The sequence below is a fragment of the Octopus sinensis genome, linkage group LG4 (genome assembly GCF_006345805.1).
Source record: "Octopus sinensis linkage group LG4, ASM634580v1, whole genome shotgun sequence".
NCBI lineage: Eukaryota > Metazoa > Mollusca > Cephalopoda > Octopoda > Octopodidae > Octopus > Octopus sinensis.
The window spans coordinates 65401325-65423060 of record NC_043000.1 but is presented as its reverse complement, the minus strand read 5'-3'; the positions used below and the strand labels follow the sequence as shown (position 1 = coordinate 65423060).

Genomic DNA, 21736 nt, shown 5'->3' with positions numbered 1-21736 from the left:
CGGTTTTGACAGGAGCTGGCCAGCTGGGGAGCTATCCAGACCCCAATTGTCTGTTTTGGCATGATTCCTATGGCTGGATATCCTTCCTAATGCCAACCACCTTATAAGGTGTGCTGGGTGCTTTTTAAATGCGACCAGCATGGGTGCATTTATGCAGCATTGGTACAAGTGCATTCTACATGGCATTGGCATAAGTGCATTCTACATGGCACTGACACTTGCAAAGGACATTCCTGTACGCATGGATGACCACAATTTTACTGAGCTTGATATCTTCTCAAATACAGCAAATTGCCACAACTCTCAGTCCCTTGTCATTTCCTCAGTGGGGCCAGTATTCAAAGATCCTTTCTCACCACTTCATCCCACATCTTCCTGGATCTACCCCTTTCACAGGTTTCCTCCACAATTAGAGCTCGGCACTTCTTTAAGTGACTGTCCTCATCCATCCACATCACATGACCAAACCAGTGCAGTCTTCTCTCTTGCACACAACATCTGATGCCTCTTATACCCAATTTTCCTCTTAAATCATTTACACTCTGTTGTGTGTGCACACTGACATTACCCATTCAGTGGAGCATGCTAGCTTCATTTCTTTCAAGCCTGTTATTTGGCATTTATTGGCTTGACAAAACTTTGTCGTTAATGGAGAGTTACTTTTACATTAATTGTTCCTGACTGAGGAGGCTGACACTTCTCACTTGCAATGTCTTTGTTCAGTTTCAGGCAAAAGAACCTTTTTAACCTTTATGGTTAGGGAAGACAGTGGGTAAATTAATAAATTTTATTGCATTCAATATGACAGTGCTTATAATAATGACAATAATCTATTGGATTTGCAATACAACAACTATATTTAAAATGAAACCTGTTAAAATTATACATGTTTGCTAAGAAGGTCACATTTATATGATGAATAGAAAATGATTTAGTTTAGTTGAAGGCAGAAAACTTCTAATTTATATTGTATTGTTTATTTGTATTCAGTAATTCCAAAGTTCTTGACAAAGATATCAGTTATTGAAGTGTATTTGTTACACATAAATTTCCCTAACATCAGAAGAAATTGCTGCGGGATTTAGATACAGCTGGCTTCATGGAACTAAATAATGTCTTATCTAATTACCAAACTGAATGCTAGGTCTTAAAATTAATCTTATGATCCAATTAAACCATAGTTCAACAGATTATTATCATTGTTGTAAGCACTGTTATATTGGTTCAAATAAAATCTGTTAATTCACTCAATGTCTTCCCTAACCACAAAGGTTTCAAACAGTTCTGACTGAAATTTTAAAAAAAGTCATTGCAAATAAGAAGTGTTAGCTTTCTCACTTAAAACCAATTTGGCCTCAGAATTATTAATATGAGGTTAAGTGTCACATCTGGGTAAGTGAACAGGGTAATGAGCTACCTAATGGCCAAAAAGCTAATGGTGAAATTATTCTGACTTTGGTGCTGTTTTGTGTCCATGACAAAATCATTAATGTTCAATGACTCAGTCATATGACAATCAAATAGGTTCTTGTAGAAGTAAATATCATTTTTGCAAGCAGCAGAAACAATAAGTAACTGATGAATGTTTTCTTAGCTTATAGATCTTTGTCTTGCAAGTTACTTAGTAACCTCGCTGGTGCTGGTGCCATGTAAAAAGCATCCAGTCTACACTGTAAAGTGGTTAGCATTTGGAAGGGCATCAAGCTGCAAAAAGTACTCTGTCTACTCTGTAAGGTGGTTGGTGTTAGGAAGGGTGTCCAACCATAAAAACTATGCCAAAACAGTGAAACATGATGCAGTTTTCTGCCTAGCCAGCTCCTGTCAAACCGTCCGACCCATGCCAGTATGGAAAACAGATGTTAAATGATGAAGAATGATGATGATAATTTTATGTATGTAAAAGCATGTAGCATACTGATTAAGGTATTGCACTCATGATTGCAAGATTGTGGTTTCAATTCCAAGACAGGGTAGTGTGTTGTGTTCTTGAGCAAAACACTTCCTCTCATGCTGCTCTATGATCACTTTGACATTTGATGTGTGACACACCATGCACCTGTACAGGCAATGTTGATTTGATGGAAGTAGTGAGTTCATGTGCAATACAAACGTTTAACAGTGATCGGTAAAATGAAAAAAATGAACAAAACAAGTACAGAATACGTCAGAAAATAATTGTTTATTTTTTTTTTTTGTGTAGGCCTTAAAGAAGCAGCAGTTAGACAAGGAATTAATGATTGTAGGATTACGGGATAAAGTATACTATGATAAAGAGATGTCCATTAAAAAAAATCAACAAGTATGCCAAGAGAAATGGCAAATCCTAGGTAAGATTGTAACTTTTTAATGTGGTTGTTTAACTTGCAAGAAATAGCACCCAAAACTCCCTTAGCTCTTTGGTATTCAAAGAGCTAATGTAATGCTTATTTATTCACATTACTTTGAATTAATCATGCATTGTCTTGTAGCTTTGAGATTTTGATGATGTAATTGTTTATTTTTAGAAGCACATTGTAGGGTAGGTGTGAAAGGCACAACATGGCTGGTTTGAACAGAGAATAAATATAATATTTGTGATGGATATGACCAGTTTAAATGCTAAATGGTTAGATCATATACTAGTGTCTTAAAATAGAAAAGACACATTTGACACAATGCCTGCAATAAATTAGTTTCAAATTTTGGTGCAAGACTAGTAATTCCAGGGAGCTAGTAAGTTAGTTACATCAACCCCAGTGTTCAACTGGTACATATTTTATTGAATCCAAAAGGACAAAAGATGACCTTGGCACAATTTGAACACAGAGTGTACAGACAAACAAAATGCTACTAAGCATTTTGCCAGCATGCTAACCATTCTGCCAGCTTGCTGCCTTCTATATTTGCAATAAATATTAAAAAAATTAAAAAAAGCAGCTTGATCATCAAACACAACTGGAACACCTTTCATCATATTTCTGCATGATTAGAACTGATCTGTGGCTAAAAAAATCATTATTTTCTCTAGTCTAGTCATGAATGATTATTTTCCAGTTGCTTTTTATATTTTTAAACAGTTGTAAGGCATTGAGCTGGCAGAAACGTTAGGGCACCGGGCGAAATGCTTTGTGGTATTTCATCTGCCGTTATGTTCTGAGTTCAAATTCTGCCTAGGTCGAATTTGCCTTTCATCCTTTCAGGGTCAATAAATAAAGTACCAGTTACGCACTGGGTTCGATGTAATTGACTTAATCCTTTGTCTGCCCTGTATGTTTAGCCCCTTGTGGGCAATAAAGAAATATATATTTTTAAACAGTTAGATGTAACCATGGGCTAACTTTGCTGGAATAGGAAAACTGACAATACAATGTGGTGATGATGATACTAGTAGCGGTGGTGATAGAGGTGGTAGTGGTGGTAATGGTAGTGGTGGTGATTGTGACTCTGGTGGTAGTGGTGGTGATGATAATGGTAGTAATCCTCATTGTCATCGTTGTGGAGGTTATGATGGTGGTGTTGATAGTGTTAGTAGTTGTGGCAGCAGTGGTGATGATAGCGATAGTAGTGGTCATTGTCATCATTGTCATCATCATCATGGTGGTGGTGGTAGAATCAAATCCAGTTGAGATCACTTTTTACCATTTATCACTTTGAGATCAATAGAATAAAATACCAGTCAAATATTATGGGTTACTGATTAGCAGAATCGTTAAAGCATCTAACAAATGCTTTGCAGTATTTGGTTATGCTACTTTATATTCTTAGTTCAAATCCTACAAAGATAAACTACTTTTTGGTAGGTGGGGTTGAGGTAATAAACTTGATTCCATCTGCTTAAATTTGCACAGAAGCACTCATGTGTAAAGTAATTATATTTTTCAATATTATTAAATAAACATTTTAGATTCTTTAAAATTGTCAGTTATTTCAAAAAGCAGAATTCCGGTTTAAGCACCACACATAACTACTCGTAACATTTTTTATTTTTGGAGCTTTTCAAAAAATATTTGCAAGTTTGTGTTCTATACACAGGAATTTATATGATTATGGAAAAAAATTTAGAAAAATTTTTTAACTGACTCATTTTAAATCCTAAAAGTTCCACCCTTTTTTGAATTTTTTTTTCAAAATCAGAGTTTGAAATATGGACAGACTAAATTTTTTGCTTAAATCTCAGCAATGCTCCCCTCTTGGATGCATCATTATTCCAGTAAATGTGTTTATGGGGAGAAAAATACTAAAAAACGTCAGAGCGACAAAGTGATGAGGAGGTTATCAGATGGTCATGAAACATGCAAAAAATAACAGCTAAATCGCCCTTAAATCACACACAAAAATAAATTTTTCCCCATAATTGTATGAATTCTTATGTGACAAATTTTGCCAAAATTTTCTGAAAATTCCAAAAATTAAAAAATTTATGAGGGTTTGTATGAGGTGCTTAAACCAGAATGCCACCATTTAAAAAACTTAATGAAATACCAACATATCTTTTATATGAATTATTTAAATTTATATTCAAATATATTTAATTCATTTATTTTTATACATTTGGTTTCCAGATTCAAACAAAGAAGAATGGGAATCAGTCTTTCATAAAAATATAACAAATTGCTTGTTAAAACCTAAGCAACGTGATCAAGTTATAAATGAAGATTATACTTTGGTCCTTCAAGTAAGTAAAATGATTTTGCACATTACAAGATAATTTTCCAAGTTAAATAAAACATTACAATATTCTGAGATGGCATCCTTGTGATGAACATTAGGTAAATGAGTGTCAGCATACTGAATGCATAGACAGTACAAAAAACAAACCAGAGTAGAAAAAAATTTGTCGAGAAAGAATAGTAGGTGATGTAAGTATGGGAGACAACTCTGGATGTATTTCTGGATTATTTTTACCTCATCAGCAAGTTTATTCACTACAGTAACTTGCTAAGAACAATCATGGATGTGTGGCTAAGAAATTCACATGTTCTTGAAACTATGTGTTCATGAAGATGGTGCCTTAGCATAACCTTGGTCCAACAACAATCCAAAAACCAAGTTGTATAAAATCAACTTTAATTGATATTATCTAATGTTGACTAAAATTCATACCAAATTGTAATCTTCTATTACTTGTAATCTACATTTTATGTTCTTTGCAATTCCTTCATTTTGTTATTATAGCTATTGATAATTTCTCACTTTGATAGATCTTAATTTAAAGATATGTGTTGAAAACATCACCACCGTTGTTTTAAAGTCCATTTTTTCAAGTTTGTATGGGTCAGATGTAATTTACTGAGGCAGAATTGTGCGGCTGGATACCCTATTCCATCACCACACCTCACATGTTTCCAAGCAGGGTAATATTTCTTCATGGCCAGACATGTCTTCATGGAAGATTGAAAATGAAGGACTGTGCTTTTATGATGAGGATGCTATTTTATTATTACTATTGCATGATGTCAAGACAAGAAGACCCAAACACACACATGTGCACACATACACACATGTACACATGCTTTTTTCGGTTTCCAACTGCCAAATCCACTTTGGTTGACCTGGGATTATACTAGAAGACACCCAAGGTGCCATAGAGTGGGACTGAACCTGAAAGTTTGGGAAGCATATTGCTTAACCGCCCAGCCACATTTGCACCCCGCTTTTCCTAAATTAGAAATAACTAAATATTTTGTTGCGATATATACAAAGTGGTAACATCAATTTCATATCAATTTAAAATGACAGCATCAATTTAATCAATGAAAAAATACATTTTCATTTTTAGGGAAAAAATGGATCTATGGATATTTGGCATTTTCTTGTGGTTAAATCAGGTTCGTAAATTTATTTTCATATGTTTATTTTTATCTGACCACTTGTATTCTCACAAAATTGTTGTCTCTAGACAAAAATAAATGCACATGTAGACACACACACACACACACAAGCAAACACACAAAGAAGCATGTGTACACATACGTATAAACACAAATGGCACATACTAACACTTATATTACTATATACATTTTACGTTTTTTCTTACTATGAACTTTACACTACTCTACAGCACTCCAATAACAATATACATTAACTCATATGTGTTATATACAAAAAAAAAAGAAAAAAAATGAAGGATCAGCTTGTCTAGTTTCAACTCTTGTTGGGATTTCATCAGTGACTGCTTATCCTCTTTCAGTAAATATTGTTTCTTAATCCTTTATTATGATATCTTTGTATTAAATCAGAGAGATCAGTTTGCAAATATAACTTATACTTGGCAAAGTGTTTACGTTTATCTATTACATATACTCTTGTCTAAAATCTATGCTATGTTCTGATACAGGATATCATTTGAAGGAGGTGTCTGTCTTTCCTTATGATGACATAGGTATTTAACCCTATAGCATTTAAACCAGCCATATCTGGCCCAAATATTCTATTTGTTTTATGTTCAAACTGTTCATATCCAGCCTCTCACACTAAACAGACAATGTCAGTCTAAAAATAAACAATTAAGTAATCAAAATATCAAAGCTGCAATATAATGCAGGATTAATTCAAAGCAATGTGAGTAAATATACAATATATTTGACAGAAAAATCTGAATGCTAAAGGGTTAAAATAATTCTTTACTCTTTTACTTGTTTCAGTCATTTAACTGTGGCCATGCAGGAGCACCGGCTTTAGTTGAGCAAATCGACCCCAGGGTTTATTCGTTGTAAGCCTAGTACATATTCTATTGGTCTCTTTTGCCGAATCACTAAGCTACAGAGACATAAACACACCAGCATTGGTTGTCAAGCGATTGTGGGGGGACAAATGCAGACACACAGACACATACACACATATATATACATATGCATATACACGACGGGCTTCTTTCAGTTTCCGTCTACCAAATTCACTCACAAGGCTTTGGTTGGCCCGAGGCTACAGTAGAAGACACTTGCCCAAGGTGCCACGCAGTGGGACTGAACCCGGAACCATGTGGTTGGGAAGTAAGCTACTTACCACACAGCCACTCCTGCACCTAATTAGTGAATGCAAGCTACCAAGCCGTAATTGTTTTGCAAGTCACAGCTGTGATTTGATAGCAATATGATATTTAAACAAAGTACTCCTAATGCACCAATAATTTACTAATCAACCTTGCTGCAAAGTATGTGTTATGTATGCAAATCGCTCTTTTTAAGTTACTTAAGTTCTTAGTAATAGCAACCACTGTCTCTAAAGATGGTTAAAGTGGGTACTTGTTCATGGATGAAATTCTAACATCAGTTTGATCTATCCTTTTCTTTTCATGAAGATGTTGTATAGCCTGTTACTTCAGCCACCTAATCTGAAATTATGAAACTGTAAAAAAGCTGAAAGTGTAAGGACAGAAGAGGTAGAATTCTTCACAGGCAGTTTCTTTCATCTGGGACTTGAGACATGGTCATTTGACATATATTATCATCATTGTCATCATCATTATTCTAACGACTTTTCCATGTTTGCATGGGTTGGATGAATTTTTGTTGAGGCCTTTTTCTGTGGCCAGATGCCCTTCCTTTTGCCAATCCTCACTTGTTTTCCAAGTAAAGTAATATTTCCCCAGTACCAGACATGTTTTTCATGGAAAATGGATGAAGACATCACTTGCATGACGATAACATTTGTTTATGACTATCATACAATGTCCAGGCAAGGAGACAGTAACCTACACACTCACACATACACACACACACACACACACACACACACACACACACATGTACTCACTCACACATATATATACATGTGTGGTATGTTTCTTTTAGTTTCCATCTATGAAATACACTCATAAGGCTTGTTGACTAAAATTTATGGATACATTCTCTTGTACGGTAAATAATTTATTTCAGCCTATTCTTTCAGTCTTTTGTTCTTTTACATGTTTCAGTCATTTGACTGTGGCCATACTGGAGCACTACCTTAAAGGGTTTTAGTGAAAGGAATTTACCCCAGGACTTATTTTTTGTAAGCCTAGTACTTATTCTATTGGTCTCTGCTAAGATATGGGGGATGTAAGCACACCAATATTGGTTGCTAAGTAATATGGTGGGGGACAAGCACAAATACAAAGACACACACACACACACATGTATATGATGGGCTTCTTTCAGTTTCCATCTACCAAATCTTCTCACAAAGCTTTAGTCAGCCCAAGGTTATATAGTAGGAGACACTTGTCCGAAGTGCCACACAGTGGGACTGAACCCAGAACCATATAGTTGGGAAGCAAGCTTCTTACTACACAGCCATGCCTATAAATATAAATTATTTAAACTACATGAAATTATCCTTACTCAATATATAAAGCAAATTAATCAGGCTTTATACTTAGTATTTCAGTCTATATTTTTCTCTTATGTAAATATAATTCCTTATTGTCAGTGTGCATTTTGCAACATAATACTGTACCATGGTGCATCATGTGGGAGCAACCGCTTATAGAGTCACTTGATTTGGTAGAAATAACAGGAAAATTTTCCTTAAATAATATTAAACCATTTTAAAAAAATGTATATGTAATTATGTTGGACTGTGGCTGTGTGGTAAATAGTTTGCTTCCCATGCATATAGTTATGGGTTCAGTCCCACTGTGCGACACCTTGGGGAAATGTCATCTACTATAGTCTCTGGATTTGGTAGACATACCTATATATATATATATATATATATATATATATATATATATATTATATATATATATATATATATATATATATATATATATATATATACATATATACATACATATATATATATAATTATATATATACATATACACATACGCTTCGATTGGCCGTTGCCAGCCTCGCCTGGCACCTGTGCAGGTGGCACGTAAAAAGCACCCACTACACTCACGGAGTGGTTGGCGTTAGGAAGGGCATCCAGCTATAGAAACACTGCCAGATAAGACTGGAGCCTGGTGCAGCCTTCTGGCTTCCCAGATCCCTGGTCGAACCGTCCAACCCATGCTAGCATGGAGAACGGACGTTAAACGATGATGATGATGATGATGATGACATATATACATACATACATACATGCATACACACACACACACACACACACACACACACATATATATATATGGTGTGTGTGTGTGCATTTGTCTTTGTCTCCCACCACTGCTTGACAACCGGTGTTGGTGTGTTCACATCCCTATAGCTTAGCAGTTCCACAAAAAAGACCTGTAGAATAAGTACCAGGCTTAAAAAAAACAAGTCCTGGGGTTGATTTGTTCCTCCAGATGGTGCTCCAACATGGCTGTAATCTAATGAATGAAAGAAAAAAAAATATAAGAATAAAAGAATATAGAATTAAATATACAAGGCCTGAAATATAAAGATGAGATGGTTATGGTTGGACTGCTTTTGACTTTAGCTTACTGAACAGGAACTGGAGCTGTTCTGGAATATAATAGAAACAACTGTACCTATTTAATTGTTTTTTTCTTTTACTAAGACATTAAAAAGTTTTGTTTTAATTTCTTCCAGGTTCTCCAGTTACAGATAAGGTAAGATTTTACTGATTTTTTTTCTTTTTTAACTTCCTGCTGTAACAGAATTCTGTGGTAAAATTAGATTGGTGATACTTAAGATATAGCATATCAAAGTTCAATATTTTTATTTTTCATTATATTTCATCAAACTTATTGATTTTTACATTAGTATGTCTATTTATTTAATTCATTGGGTTTTTTTTGTCCCAAATGGCTGTCAAAATATATTAGGAACTAAAATAAAATAGCAAATAAACACTCATTCACTCACACACACACATACGTGTGCGCACACATACATATGCTCAAACACATGCATACATTACACCTTGACACACACACACATAATGTATGGATATAGGGAAGAAAACGATCTGAGTGGTGAAAGTTTGAGCATGTCTCTTAGTGGCTGACAATATGTGCATATTTGATGGTGAGCAGGAATAGTGGGGGAGCATCATAGCCATGTGTTGAAAGGGATTCTTTGGGGTTTGAATAAATGTAGCAAAAGCAAAGTTTGAAGAAAATATTAGCCATTTTCCATAGTTTCTAGGAGTAAGCAAAAAGGAAATAACAGATGCTACCCAAGGACAAAAATCATGTTACACAGTGTCATTGTTTAGCCATATAAACTGGCAAGGAGATACCTTTGCATGCAAAATTGTTTTCCTTGAAATTCTACCCTTTCTTTGATTGATTTGAAAAGGCAGGAAATTGTTTTAATCCTTTGGACAATAACTGATGAGGATTTAGTGACAGCCAATGTGTGTACTTTCCATTTGTTCCATTTGTTTGTACTTATATAATTTTTAAACACACACACACACAAGCATGTGCGCACACACACACACATACGTGTGCGCACACATACATATGCTCAAACACATGCATACATTACACCTTGACACACACACACATAATGTATGGATATAGGGAAGAAAACGATCTGAGTGGTGAAAGTTTGAGCATGTCTCTTAGTGGCTGACAATATGTGCATATTTGATGGTGAGCAGGAATAGTGGGGGAGCATCATAGCCATGTGTTGAAAGGGATTCTTTGGGGTTTGAATAAATGTAGCAAAAGCAAAGTTTGAAGAAAATATTAGCCATTTTCCATAGTTTCTAGGAGTAAGCAAAAAGGAAATAACAGATGCTACCCAAGGACAAAAATCATGTTACACAGTGTCATTGTTTAGCCATATAAACTGGCAAGGAGATACCTTTGCATGCAAAATTGTTTTCCTTGAAATTCTACCCTTTCTTTGATTGATTTGAAAAGGCAGGAAATTGTTTTAATCCTTTGGACAATAACTGATGAGGATTTAGTGACAGCCAATGTGTGTACTTTCCATTTGTTCCATTTGTTTGTACTTATATAATTTTTAAACACACACACACACAAGCATGTGCGCACACACACACATACACATGCACATACACACACAGATGTAAAATAATATTTCAGTCTTTATTAATTTTATTGTTTTGTTTCTTAGACCACTACAATTTCTTATAACCACACTACTACAATGGAAAAGAAAACCGCTGATAACTTGCAAAATAGAACATCTAAATCAAAGAAGCATAATCTTGTGAAGTTCATTGATACTATAAATAATTTACCTGATGTCGTCATGGAAACCGAGAATAAAATGCAAGTGAGTATATGAATTCAAACCCTGCAGAATTTAAGATTTTAATGAAAATTTAGATTCATTGACATTCATATATGTGTGTGTGTGTATGCATGTATGCATATATATATATATATATATATATATATGTATAAATTAAATAATAAAGGTAGAAATTGATATTAATCAATTAAAACCAGTGGATTAGCATATTTAGAAAATCCAAAGATTAAAAATTGTGTTGCTCGATTTCGGTTGAGCGTTCTGTATCTAGCTCTGGAAATTGTGTTTTGTAAACGACAGACTACACTGCCGATTTTGCAGATATCTGCTTGTTTGCATACGTTTATATTAGCAAGGGAAACCATTGGTACGTAGGTAATCGTTTTTTATGTCGTTTATTTTCATTTGTCTTGCTCATTTTTACATTTGGGCGTTTTGCTGAGATTTTTCTTGAGAACATATTCTTCATGGTAATGACAATTTGACATCTATATTTGGCATATTAGGTGTCCACTTTAGTGGTCATTCCTCTTAATTTTGTCTGTCTTTCAGTCTTTTTACAGTTTCATATCTTCAGATTAGGTGGCTGAAGTAACAAGCTTAGTTCATCAATTGTGTTTAGGATTTGTGTGAGAGAATCATAGAAGAGGAGTTGTTTTTTATCAGCCACATGCATACATATCAACACTTTAACATATATACATATCAATATATCTATCACATATACATATATACATATCAACACCATAGCATCATTATGATGAGATTCTGGATTCACAAATTTGCATGGAAAAATGTGAAAAATAATAAAAATGTAGAACATCAAAATGTGAAATAAAAGTAAGCTGTATTTGCTGATGAAAATACAATATTTTTAAATGAAGCTTTTCTCTTATTAAGACCACTAATTCTTAATTTGACTGAAATAGCTTAATTCTTTACATGTTCATTATTAGTTTTATCATGAAACTGCATGTTTTATTTTTTAACATACCTTTGTAATCCTTCTCTTAATTTCTTTCTAGATTTTTGTAGATATATTAAATAATATGACAAAGAAAAATTGTTGGACAAACTTGAACAATGAGGTAAAAAAATTTTTCTTTATATTTGTATAACATTGATGTTTTTATTTTTGTTGTTAATTAGCCTGATAATTGTTATCATTATTATCATTTATGACATTAAAAGAAAAAAAAAGAAGGAAATAACATCTCAAAGAGAGATGCACTTCTGAAGTAAGCAAGCCAACATTCCTTCTGAACAAGGACACCAAGCCATTGCAGGGTTACCCATTTTCAGTTGAGTAGACTGAGGCCACATGAAATGAAGTATTTTGCTCAAGAACACAATGCACTGCTGATCTGGGAATCGAAATTATGATCTTATCCTCATGAGTGCAACACACTAAGCACTAGGTCATGTATGTAGACTTATATGTATGTATTTATATGTATATGCTTATATATATGTATGTATGTATGCGTATATTTAGGTGTGTGTGTCTTTGTGTTTGTCCCCATACCATGGCTTGAAAGTGGTTTTTGATTGTGTCCCTGTAACTTAGTGGTTTGAGAAGAGAAATTGACAGAATAAGTACCAGATTTAAAACCAAGTACTGGAGTCAATTTGTTTAAGTAAAACCATCAAGGTAGTGCTTCAGCATGACTGCAGTCCTATGTGAAACAAGGAAAAGATAAAGATAGTATTAATTTTGATTTCTAGAATAGGCACATGGGCAGAAATTTAGAGAGAGGTTTTAGTTAATTATATCATGCTCAGAATGATCCTAGAAGGGTAAAAGGCAAAACTGACCATAGAAGAATTTGAACACCAAATATTAAGAGCTGTAACAGAATGCAAGGAAATATTTTTGTTCATTGCACTATCAAGTGTAACAAGTTACATCTAAATAACAGCTTGTAAATATTAAGTTGAAAAAAAAACCATCTACTCTTTTACTTGTTTCAGTCATAATACTGTGGCCATGCTGGAGCACTGCCTTGAAGGGTTTTAGTTGAACAAATTGACTCCATGACTTATTTTTAAAGCCTAGTACTTATTCTATCAGTCTGTTGCCAAACTACTAAGTTACAGAGATATAAATACATCAACACTGGTTGTGAAGCAGTAATGGGGTAACAAACACAGACACAAAGACACACACACAACCACACACACACACACACACACACACACACACACACACTCACACACACACACACACACACACACACACACACACACACACACACACACACGCACATACAACATGCTTCTTTCAGTTTCTATCTACCAAATCCAATCACAAGACTATAGTTGAAAACACTTGCTCAGGTGCCATGCAGTAAGACTGAACCCAGAACCATGTGATTTGGAAGCAATATTTTTACCACACAGCCACACCTGAAAAAATCGCAGTCTGCCTGTGGGACATAATCTCACATCTTTTGTAAACATGACAAACATCCTATCATTGAACCAAAGCAATCCCTTGAATCTATCCATTTAGAATCTATCCATTTTAGAAATTTTATCCATAGTCACTAATTTATACTTTAGCTGCTTCAAGGTTCACCATTCCAAATAAGAATTATTTCATGTTCCCTCAAAGTTTCTGAATTCTTATGACACATATGTTTATTTGTGAAAATTCTAAAAGGTTGTAAATATTTCTGAGCCAGAAAAATGTATGTAATAGTTAAAAATGATTATTCAGCATTATTAATATTAATTTCAAATTTTGGCACAAGACCAGCAATTTTGCGGGAGAGTATAAGTTGATTACAACTGGTACTTATTTTATCAACTGGTACTTATTTTATCAACCCTGAAAGGATAAACAAAAAGTCGACTTTGCCGTAATTTGAACTCAGAACATAAAGATAGACAAAATGTCATTAAGCATTTTTCCCAGTGTGCTAATGATTCTGCCAGCTTGCCACCTTTTAGCAGTTATTAATATTGATTTCAAATTTTGACACAAGGCCAGTAAGTTCATAGGAGAGGATAAGTCAATTACATTAACCCCAGTGATCAACTGGTACTTATTTTATTGACCTCAAAAGGATGGAGGGAAAAGTTGACTTTGCCTGAAGTTGAACTCAGAACGTAAAGATGGATGAAATACCATTTAGCCTGGTGTGCTAATAATTTGGCCGGCTCATCACCTTTCAGTTATTAATTTGACAATACTATTTATTTCAGAAAAAAATGCATCCTACAGAGGTAATGAAAGTTGTTGACAAATTCCTGGAGAATATTATAAATACAACAAATTCCTCTGAACAAGTCAACATTGAAAAAGAAAATATAGGTAAGAAGGGCATTTTATTTCTACTTTTCCTTTTTTTTCCCCTTAAACTTCAGTATCATTATAGCTATCTTTTACCTTTTATCCTTTACTTGTTTCATCATTAGACTATGGCTATGCTGGGGCACTACTTTGGAGAATTTTTTTGTTGAATGAATCGATCTCAGTACTTTTTTTTCTAAGTGTGGTACTTAATCTATCGTTCCCTTTTGCTGAACTGCTGAGTTACAGGGATGTAAATACACCAACACTGGTGGTCAAGCAGTGGTAGGGGACAAACACAGACATACACATGCACACACACACATATGGAATGCATTTACTTGGCGGGTACTGAAAAGTTCTTGGCTTTGGATAAAAGAAAATACAGGAGGATCAATTGATTATTTTATTCAACATATTCCCCTCTCAGATTCACACACTTATTACAACTTCAGTTTTTCTAAACCCTCACATAGCCACATTTGCACCTCATAATTTTTACATCATTTTTGCCATGCTTGAATGTGTTGGATGGGTCTTTTTGAGGCAGTGTTTTTCATAGTTGTGTGACAATGAAAATGCTTGCAACACATTTTAATATGCAAAATTATTTATTATTTGAGTATTTACTCTGTGCTTAATCAATTTTGGTCTATTTTCAAGGAAAAAAAAATTATCCTTAAAATGTATGGGTATATAAACAATTAGATAATGCATGAATATATTGTATGCATGTAACTGCTAACTCTTGGAGTGTAAGTGTCTCTTTGGATCTCCTTGTAGATTTTTAGTTGTGACAGTAGGTCTTTTTATATTTCTGACATCTTAGACACTCTGAATAGTCTCTCATGACCCTCTCACAATGCAGTTAAGCAAAGATAGAGAGAGAGAGAGGGGGGGGAGAGAAGAAGAAGAACTGGTATTTATTTATTATTGGTATTTTATTTATTGACCCACCCCACCCCACAAGGTGGTGGAAAACAAAGCTGTCCACAGAATTTGAACTCAGAATACATAGAGCCAGAACAAATAAATATCACAAGCCATTCTATATTGTAACAACTTCAGCAATTCCTTTTATATGTATGTGTATGCGTGTGTGGGTAGATAGCTTAGGGGTTAGAGTGTTGCACTCAATCACTAGATCGTAGTTTTAATTCCTAGACTGGGAGGTGCATTGTGTTCTTGAGCAAAACATTTTATCTCACGTTGCTCTGCAATTACTTTGAAAACTGACGTTGGGTACACAGTCCACCTTTTCAGGCAATGTTGATTTGATGGAAGGAGCAAGTTAACGTGCAGCACAAACATTTGTGCAGGTCGTTCAGCAAAGCAAAAGCTAATGAGATAAAAAAATCCAAGGCTATGAAAGATTTCAGAACATTTATAAAGAGAAGGTCTTACAGCTGTTTCAGGGATATTTTATATATCTCTTCATCAGAGACAGTGCGAGAAAATGGTTGAGCAATAGTTATTATAGAGAAGATATGAAATACAGAGTGAAGTGGCAGAAGGAATATAGAAGTGAGATACATAAGGATATTGTATCTGCAATTCCATTATTTGAGCAGAATGGTGTGTATATAAGTTTCCTGTACCTTGTGTGTGGGTTCCAATGTTGCTATATATATAAATACAGAAGGATGGATGGCACTTCAGTCTTGCCCATTCAATCCTCTTTTAAGGTATAGTATATCCAGCAATCCTTTTTTAAGACAGTACAGAACTCCCATGATGGCATGAAAACTTCTTCAAAAGCACATGTGGATGAAATTCTTCATTGGCATCATACTAACCATGAAGGCTATGCGATATGCTATTTTCTCTTCTTTTTAGTTCATGATCAAATACATGACATGTTCGCATTTACTGATACTTAACTTTATAATAAAATCTTATTTATCTTTGTAGCTTTCCAATTTGATGAAATAAAGAATAACACCATTTCAGTAAATCTTGATTCTGACGAATCCCTCCAAGTTCATATTGATGAGTCAGTAATTAAGAATATATCTTCAGGTAAAGATTATTTTCTCTTTATATCCATTATTAATACATCCTTATCTGTGTTTATGTAAAGATTTGTTAATGTTAGTATTTATCTTTTATATTGTAAATTATCAACCCTTTTGCTACCATATTTCTGTTAAAATACACTGCCTCTGTTTCAATTAATTTTCAAAATAATGGACAATTTAGTAGAATAACTTTGTCATCATTAAACTGGTGTTTGGAGCATAAATTAACATGGAATTTTTATGGAAGGTTTTGATTTAGATCACTTCAAAACTGGAAGTTTGTATTGTAGGACAAAGAGCACTTTTGGATGGGTTAGTAGTTATCATTTAGCATCGGCTTTCCATACTGGAGCTGGTAAGTTGGAGAGCTGCACCAGGCTCCACTCTATTTTGGCTTGGTTTCTGTGGCTAGTTACCCTTCCTTAGGCCAACCATCCACAGAGTGTGCTGGGTGTCTTTCACGTGTCTTTGGCATGAGTGCCTTATATGTGTCACCAGTAGGGGTACCTTTCACATGTCACCAGCACTGGCCATGACTATGGTTTCACTTAGCTTGACATGTCCTTTCAAGCATAGCAAATCACCAAAAGTCATGGTCACTTGTCATCACCTCTGTGAGACTCAAAATCCTAAGATCATATTTCACCACCTCATCCCTCTCCTTCCTCTAGTCTACTTCTTCCACAGGTTCCCTCCAAAGTTAGAGAGTGGCACTTCTTTATGCAAAAGATCATTTCTATTCAGTTTAATTACCTTACTGAATCTCTGTTAATAGTTACTTGTCTCTCAGTCAAACTGTCATTGTAAGCCATTCTCATAGGCAGTGACATTTCCTCATTGTTGAGGCTTTTATCAAAGATTCTAAAACTCTGGAGTAATTTGTTAGTTTGATTGATTGGTATGGAGAAAGAGTTGTGAGTTCAATTCTCACAATCTTTTGTCTTCAAAGCCAGCTCCCATGTCATGGCACAACTGTGTTGAAATGATGCAAGGTTTATCCTTTTGTAAAGAAATAACTGGTTCTGCAATCTGTGTGTTAGGAGTTATGACATTGCCTAATTCATTGTTTCAGTGATTACAAATTTGGATCAAGTTCCATTAAAATTAAATCAGTTAATCTTTTTTATCATTAGAAGTTCAGCTAAACAGTGAAAGTGGCAGATAATAATGTTTCTTTTTCTTTTTCTTTCTCAGATGACCACATGTTTTATAGTGTTGTCTTCTACAAATCATTAACATACATCATACAAACGACTGAAGCTAACTGGTGAGGCCACTTGAGTTATTTCTCATTTTATCTCTTACTTGTCATGAGTTCAAATCTCAGTATGGCTATTGCATATACAAAAGTATACCACTCTATTTGCCTCATTTTGTCTGCAGCAAATCAACAATAGAATAAATGCATCAGTCATATATCGACAAACAAATTTACAGAAAAAAAGGGGGGAAGTTTTCACTCAGGTTACAATGGAAAATAAATATAAAACTGTTTAAAAAAGAAACATAGTATTTAATAAATCTACAGTAAGTTTATCTTTCTCATATAATTATTAAGACAGACATCCTCTATGTTACAGAAGTTTTGTATTCATGAAAACCTTGTAATCAGGAATTCTGTAATGCAAAATCTAATTCTCTATTGACTTCCAAGTTATATATATAACACTGAAGACAGTGGGAAAATAGAATTCATACTTACAGAATTCCAAATTATAGCAAGATTTTGTAGGAATGCAATGCTTCCATGTTGCAGGAGATGCCTTACAATAAATATTATTTGTTAAGATTAAGGAATGCAGAGAGCCAGAGTCAGGTGCCAGAGTTAACTAAATTGCATTAATTAGTTTTGTCCTCTGTAGTTTCAAGTTCAAACTCTTAGGATTGATTTGACTTTCATTCTGGTAATCTAGAAAAGATTACCTATTTCTTACAAAATTGCTGACATGCTCTAAAAAGAAACCCTTATATAATGTGGAATACTGATTAGGTAGATGAAAACTACCAGTGAGCTCTGTCATTTTACTTCATTCGTACTACTTAAAACATGAACTTTTCACTGATCTCACCACCAAAAATATCTTGGGTTTTAGGTCCATAATGCAAGTATAAGAAATAATTGTTGACTGAGACAATATAGAAGCAACTGTGAACATTCAATTTAATAGGTCAGTATGAGAATCAGTTCTAGAGTGGACTGAGTCTTTTTACTACTTTATGATTAATATAATAAACAGCTGTAATATAGTGTAGTTGATTTAGTTAACTGTAGTAAAGTGGATGCTAACATACTTGACGTAATTTACCAAAACATATTAATTAGTTAAAAATGAAATGCATTGGAAAGTGAGCTTGCTCTTTAGTGCTTAAGATCTATGGATGCTCTAAGATGTTATTTCAGTTAATTAAAATTTCTTGTTTTATAACCTACTTTACTATTAAATTTTCATGGATAATTTTCCTTAGTCATTTAATCAACTATCCCTGATGTCAACAAATTTGATTTTGTGTGTCATAGAAAAAAACATTATTATTACATTCAACACATCATGATTGTTTATTACATAAGTCATAAAGTTATGATGAATTAAGAACACTGAAATTGATACATGTCAGTATTATGTTAAGAACCTAACATCCTGTAGTTGAAAACACCTGGATTAGTGTTTAAAATAAAAAATAAATGTGCCCTTTTAAAGCCTAGCCAGGCTCATGGGCCTGGTTTCCTGGTTTCTATGGCGTATGTGTTCCCCAGTTGGCCGGGACACCAGTCCATCGCAGCGTTACTCATTTTTGCCAGCTGAGTGGACTGGAGCAATGTGAAATGAAGTGTTTTGCTCAAGAACACAACGTGTTGCCTGGTCCAGGAATCGAAACCACAACCTTACAATCATGATGCTGATACCCTAACCACTAAGCCATGTGCCTCCATGGATTAGTGTTTAGTGTTAATATAAATGTACCAAAATTGATCAAAAAAAATTTATTCAGATGAAGAGGGGCTGTGTCCATAAACTTTGTGGTCCCTTCTAGGTAAGGTTTCATTAGAGAGCAGCAAACATTATAAATTTAGGGATTTTAACAGTGTTGTTCATTAACAGAGAGGATGTAGTTTTGCAAGATTGTTTCCTTCTAAAACAAAGAGAGTGTATTATTACAACATTCCTTTTTTATATATGCAAGGTGCTAGTGCCACGTAAAAAGCACCCATGCCGGTGCTATATAAAAGCACCCAAGCTGGTGCTATGTGAAAACATTCAGTACACTCTGTAAAGTGGTTAATATTAAGAAGGAGATCCAGCTGTAGAAACCATGACAAAACAGACAGGGAGCCTAGGCAGCTCTTCAACTGGCTAGTTCCTGTCAAACTGTCCAACTCATGCCAGCATGGAAAACAGACATTAAATGATGATGATGGTGATGCAGCAGGGAGGGTATGGAGTTGCAAAATTGTGTTCTTGATGTATGCAGGGAAAGTGCAATGCTGTAAGACTTTTTTTAATGCAGGGACTGTTATAGGATCGTTTTCTTGGTATGTGCAAGGAGGGTGTAGTGTTGCAAAACTCTATATATATATGTAGATAGAGTGTAGTGCTATAAGACTGTATGTGTCATTAGAAATAATTGCAATTTAATCATTCATGTATAGAAGAAAGTATATAGACAACATAACCAATCCTTGAGGCATACCAAAGTATATGTCACAGGAAGCCATGGTAGCGGATGTTGTGAAGGAGCAGTCTGATAGGAAACTTGCCATCCAATAAAATAGGGATGGAGCCCCAAAGTGCACAACTTAGTTAAGAGATTCCCATACCAGATATGAAGACCTTGCTGATGTTGAGGGAAAGAACATTGTTTTCCTGCATGATATACTTGTGGTAAGAGACCACAAGAATACCATGTAGGAGAGAAAGTTCCCAGTAAGCCAGGTGTTATGTGAAGTGTACTGATTATAGGAAGGAACCACCCTAGAAAAGCAAACTGATTACATATTTGATATAACTGTCTAGATTTAGTGGCTTACAACATTTCTGTTTGAATCTTACAAAAACAGTCTCTGGATAAGAACAGACTGTGATAAGAAGGTACCTTCTTAAGGTGGAGATGAGAATAGAAAATCACATTTCTTTCCATTCCAGTTTTGTAGTATGAATCCTATGAATAAACTAAATATGTTTCTATTTTAGGACAAATGAAAGCACAAATCACAAAGATCTTCTTTCAGATATTCTAAGTTTCACAATTCACAAAGTGAATTCAAAAAACCCCATAAAAAACATAACTTTTCGTCTGAACCATAAGGTAAGTTTATCATTTAACCCATTAGTATTCTTATTATCCTGTCTAATGTAGTGCTTTTTCATTCACATTGTTTTTAATTAATCATGCAATATCTCATAGCTTCTAAATTTTAATAATGTGACTGTATACTTTTAGAGTGACATTGGAGGGTAGGTGTGATAGGCTGGATCTGGTTGATTTGAACATAAAACAGATAGCATATTTGGGCTGGATATGGTTAAAATGCTAAAAGGTTAAGTGCTTATATAAGATAGAATGTATCAAAAAGTGTTTACCCAATCCAGTGTCACCTCCAGTGGTCAATTTGTGATGACTTACCACTTTACCTATTTGTTCATTTGTCTAGGACAGTTTTTCACTTGTATTCTAGTTCATATTTTGATGTTATCTACCTGAATTTCTTTTTACTTTTTAATCCTTAGTGTTAATTCTTGATATAGTTTCTTAGTTTGAAATATTGGTTCTGTTCAAAGTATCTTAGTTTTCATTATTAGATTGCTATCAATTTTCTTTATGACCAGGTATACAAAGAAAATTAAAACTGATAATATTAATGTATATACAGACTAAGATACAATGCAAACTCTGAACAATCAGAATAAGTGAAAAAGTGAAAAAGTAATATAAAAATTTAAACTGTAGGTGCAGACATCTCTTCCTCCAGAAACAGAGGCATAAAGTAAAGGCCTAACAACTAATTTTTGTAGAAAAACTTGTATGCTACTGAAGTTGTCTAAGGATGGCTTGATGTATCATATAGCACAAACTGGAAATAAAATTGAGAAAGAATATAATCAACAAAAATGTATATTTTTTATTAAAATGTTCAAACTTCTTTCATAGGGCTATGTTCAAAGACCTCAACAGCTGCAGATTTCCCATTCTTTAATTCTACCATATTAGACAGCTGTGAATTATAGTTAGAAATTAGAAGTGATAGTTGTCTTAAAGAGATACATTGTTTGCTCTGTTTTAGCTTG

General features: G+C 34.3%; 1 protein-coding gene across 1 annotated transcript in view; it reads left to right on the top strand.

Moving 5' to 3' along the window:
• LOC115210311 (adhesion G protein-coupled receptor L4-like) overlaps positions 1–21736 on the top strand; it is a 70915-nt gene that overhangs the window by 28795 nt on the left and 20384 nt on the right. Inside the window, exons 8-17 of the mRNA XM_029778836.2 lie at positions 2201–2327; positions 4542–4654; positions 5759–5807; positions 9498–9517; positions 10998–11159; positions 12164–12226; positions 14346–14454; positions 16345–16452; positions 17646–17718; positions 20642–20756. Of these exons, the coding sequence (XP_029634696.1) occupies positions 2201–2327; positions 4542–4654; positions 5759–5807; positions 9498–9517; positions 10998–11159; positions 12164–12226; positions 14346–14454; positions 16345–16452; positions 17646–17718; positions 20642–20756 (939 nt within the window). The remainder of the gene's footprint in view (positions 1–2200; positions 2328–4541; positions 4655–5758; positions 5808–9497; positions 9518–10997; positions 11160–12163; positions 12227–14345; positions 14455–16344; positions 16453–17645; positions 17719–20641; positions 20757–21736) is intronic.